The 3,846-nt window shown below is 32.0% G+C and overlaps 1 protein-coding gene across 1 annotated transcript in view; it reads right to left on the reverse strand.

The window, feature by feature from the left end:
- Positions 1–2,807: 2,807 nt before the first annotated feature.
- LOC119580079 (eukaryotic translation initiation factor 5B-like) overlaps positions 2,808–3,846 on the reverse strand; it is an 18,026-nt gene continuing 16,987 nt past the window's right edge. Inside the window, exons 9-10 of the mRNA XM_037927983.1 lie at positions 3,743–3,846; positions 2,808–3,085 (exon numbers count right to left, since the gene is read on the reverse strand). The exon at positions 3,743–3,846 is cut by the window's right edge and continues 30 nt beyond it. Of these exons, the coding sequence (XP_037783911.1) occupies positions 3,000–3,085; positions 3,743–3,846 (190 nt within the window). The 3' untranslated portion in view covers positions 2,808–2,999. The remainder of the gene's footprint in view (positions 3,086–3,742) is intronic.

The raw sequence follows: 3,846 nt of genomic DNA on the forward strand, positions 1-3,846 counted from the left end.
CTTTAACTATGAGGTAATTTGTTAGACAGTTGATGAATGTGAAGTTAACAATTGGTCTCATGGGAATTGCGTCGTTATGTAAAACCAGAATATTATCATTTATTGTAATAAAAAAGCTGAAATGAACATAAACATAATAATCAACTGTAGTAAATAGACAAGGAAGCCTCAGGGATTTCATCAAGCTGTATTGTGAAATTTTATTATGGCTTTTTTCGTAACGCTTTGCAGAAGCTTAGTAAGCATTATATCTTTACACATATGCTATGTTCACACACACACACACACACACACACACACACACACACACACACACACACACACACACACACACACACACACACATATATATATATAATATATATATAAATATATATATATACACATACATATATATATATATATATATATATATATATATATATATATATATATATATATATATATGTGTGTGTGTGTGTGTGTGTGTGTGTGTGTGTGTGTGTGTGTGTGTGTGTGTGTGTGTGTTTTCGCCTTCCCTCGTTTTTCTTTCCCCGTGTACAAGGCCCGTTTAGCTATCACATCCTACTTTCTTTGCTCAGTGTCTCGCACACAGCAATGGGTTTTAGGTTGATGGATATCATCGGACAGACCTCTCTTTCTAGTGTTATTTATAACACTCATTTGTGGGTTTGTCGGTGTAACTAGCAGTAGAAGTTCGTTCGTAAATATGTGTGTATATAGATAGATAGATAGATATTATATATTTATGCATATATATACACACATACATACATATATATAAACATACATATACATATACCTACAAACATACATACATATATATATATATATATATATATATATATATATATATATATATATATATATATATATATATATATATATATATATATATATATATATATATATATATACGTACAAATATATATAATATATAAACATACATTATATATATATATATATATATATATATATATATATATATATATATAAATGAATAAATATGTGTAGATATACAGATAAATAGTTACGTATATGTGTGTGTTATTCCGTCACGCCATCTTGTCGTTTGCCTGGCCCTTCGCCTCTTAATGTTATCTATCGCCCAGTCTGTTACTTTCTTTGTACATCTGTCGTCCTGTCTCCGACATTATGACCATTGCCATTTTTTTCTTTTGGATGTTCCCAAATATGTCTTCTACTTTATATATATATATATATATATATATATATATATATATATATATATATATATATATATATATATATATATATATATATATATATTTCTCATACAACTTACCACTGGGTCGACTTACTCTCGGGCATACCCAGGAAACTCCAATGGATTAACTTAGCAACACATAATTTCATGAACTTAGTTATAGTTCAGCAAAGATAAATCAAAAACAGGAAACATTAACACTCAGAAGTTTAATCTCAAACTAATTTATGAAACATAGAAACCTTTTTAAAAATTATGCCTTAATAATGATATAGAAAAAAATATGAATAAATAAATAAATTGATAATTATGAATGGAAAGCATGACAATATTTGTTGGTATTTACCATGACACATGATCACACTTAAACCACATTTATGGAATAGATATTGATTGAATAACAATACATGTAATATGTAAAAATAAACTAAATTTCTCAAATATTCTGCTTATGCACTAACTAAGCATGACAGCTAAAGTCAAAGCAAATGCAAGCCTTGTAAAATCGTATAAAATTCCTTACATTCAACTCAGGGAAGCCATGATCAGCTGACAACCTGCCGACATTCAAGCTAGAACTAACTCGATTTTCTTCACGCCATTGTGGCTATCACTAATACATTTCAAATGAACTCATTTTATCTTACCCCAAATAATTAGGTAACTATTCACAGATACATAATAAAGTAACAACAACTATATAAGCATTTATGAATGCAAAGGAACGAAAACGTATTCTAATGACCAAAGAAAATGGCTATTTCAGCATATACTTGACTATATCATATGCTGTATGATATTCCTTTGATATATTTAAATTGTTATGTAATAACTGCATAACAATATATATATGTGTGTGTGTATATATGCATATATATATGTGTGTGTGTATGTGCCTGTATATATATATATATATATATATATATATATATATATATATATATATATATATATATATATATATATATATATATATATATATATATATATATATATATATTATATGAAAATCAGCGCGTGTGCTCACATACGCTCGCGGCGATGCGTGTATGCATGGATGAACTCACGCACTCGCATGCGGCGATTGGTGTGTGCACTTGCACTGATTTACATAATCTTAGGTAAATCGAACTTAGATACGATGAAGTTCCTTGGGCAAGGAACTTCAACCGGATAAATAGAGAGAATGATTACCTAAAAAGGTAACACCGGCACTCTCCGTGGAAAGATACTGGGGACCCTACCACGTACTCACTCCAAGAGCATCACAACATGAAAATACAATCAAGTATCATGCTGTGACCACCACATGAACCTACCGTTAATAATAATAATAATAATATATTATATATATATATATATATATATATATATATATATATATATATATATATATATATAAATATATATATATATATATGTGTGTGTGTGTGTGTGTGTGTGTGTGTATGTGTGTGTGTGTGTGTATGTGTCTGTGTGTGTATGTGTGTGTGTATGTGTGTGCGCGTGTGTGTGTGAGGCAGATACTATATATGGAGAAATACGCAGCACAATAGAGGATAAAAATAAAACACCTGTATACTTTTTACACTTCCTTTATTTCACTTTTATTACCGGCTGTAATATCAATGTGACCAATAAATCAGGCTGACGAATTAATTGCCATTGCCGTCACCCTTCACACCTGTAAATAAACCTTTTTGACATTTATTTTCTTTCCGATATGCAAAACACGTCCAGAAAAAGAGTTAGGCTCGTTGTCCGATAGACATTAGGAGATCGTACATATTGTTATCTTTGTCTTCTTTGTTTCGAGAATGACTGACGAAACAATGGCTCGTCGATGTCCGAACTGAACTAGAGGAGAAAAAAAATGTGATTATTTCTTATCCAATAAAGTAGCAAAATACACACAAGGTATTTTTTTCACGCTTAGTGAAATTTATTATGTACTCGTTTCCCTTCTCGCTGCCCTGACGTGCGACCTGTAGGGAAACAAATAGGAAAAAAATAAATAAAAACAACACAGATCTGAGAAGAAAAAAAAACACTAAATTAAAACCACCATAGATTTAAGAGAAAAAAATATCAACTTAACTGTAACACGTAGAAAATATTAAAGAAAACTAGAACGCTCATTATTCTTCCTGTTTCGTAGCATTTTACGCAATGTAGAACAACAGACAAGATACTCATCAGGAAGAGCATTTACCTGTCTATTATGGGAAGCCGACGGGCGTCAGAACAGGTGTTGTAACAGGTGTCAAAGTGGGAAAATTTGAGTCCGATGAACCTGCACTTGTTCCCTTGCTATAGAGGGGGTTGGGGTTAGCGAAGGAAAGGGAAAGGAGAGGGACCATAAAGGTAAATATGAAAGAGAATTCGTGAGATGAGGGTGATGATGATGCGTTTTTTTTTTTTTATCCTTTCTCTGTCTCTCTCTCTCTCTCTCTCTCTCTCTCTCTCTCTCTCTCTCTCTCTCTCTCTCTCTCTCTCTCTCTCTCTCGTACGTACCAACAGCGGTAATCCGGCACACGAAGTCTCCCCACTGCGTAGCCTTGTCTCTCGTGTACGTTAGCCTCATCCTAGACGTCGTCACGCTAAACGGCAGATCAGTG

The sequence above is a fragment of the Penaeus monodon genome, chromosome 13 (assembly GCF_015228065.2).
Source record: "Penaeus monodon isolate SGIC_2016 chromosome 13, NSTDA_Pmon_1, whole genome shotgun sequence".
Classification (NCBI taxonomy): domain Eukaryota; kingdom Metazoa; phylum Arthropoda; class Malacostraca; order Decapoda; family Penaeidae; genus Penaeus; species Penaeus monodon.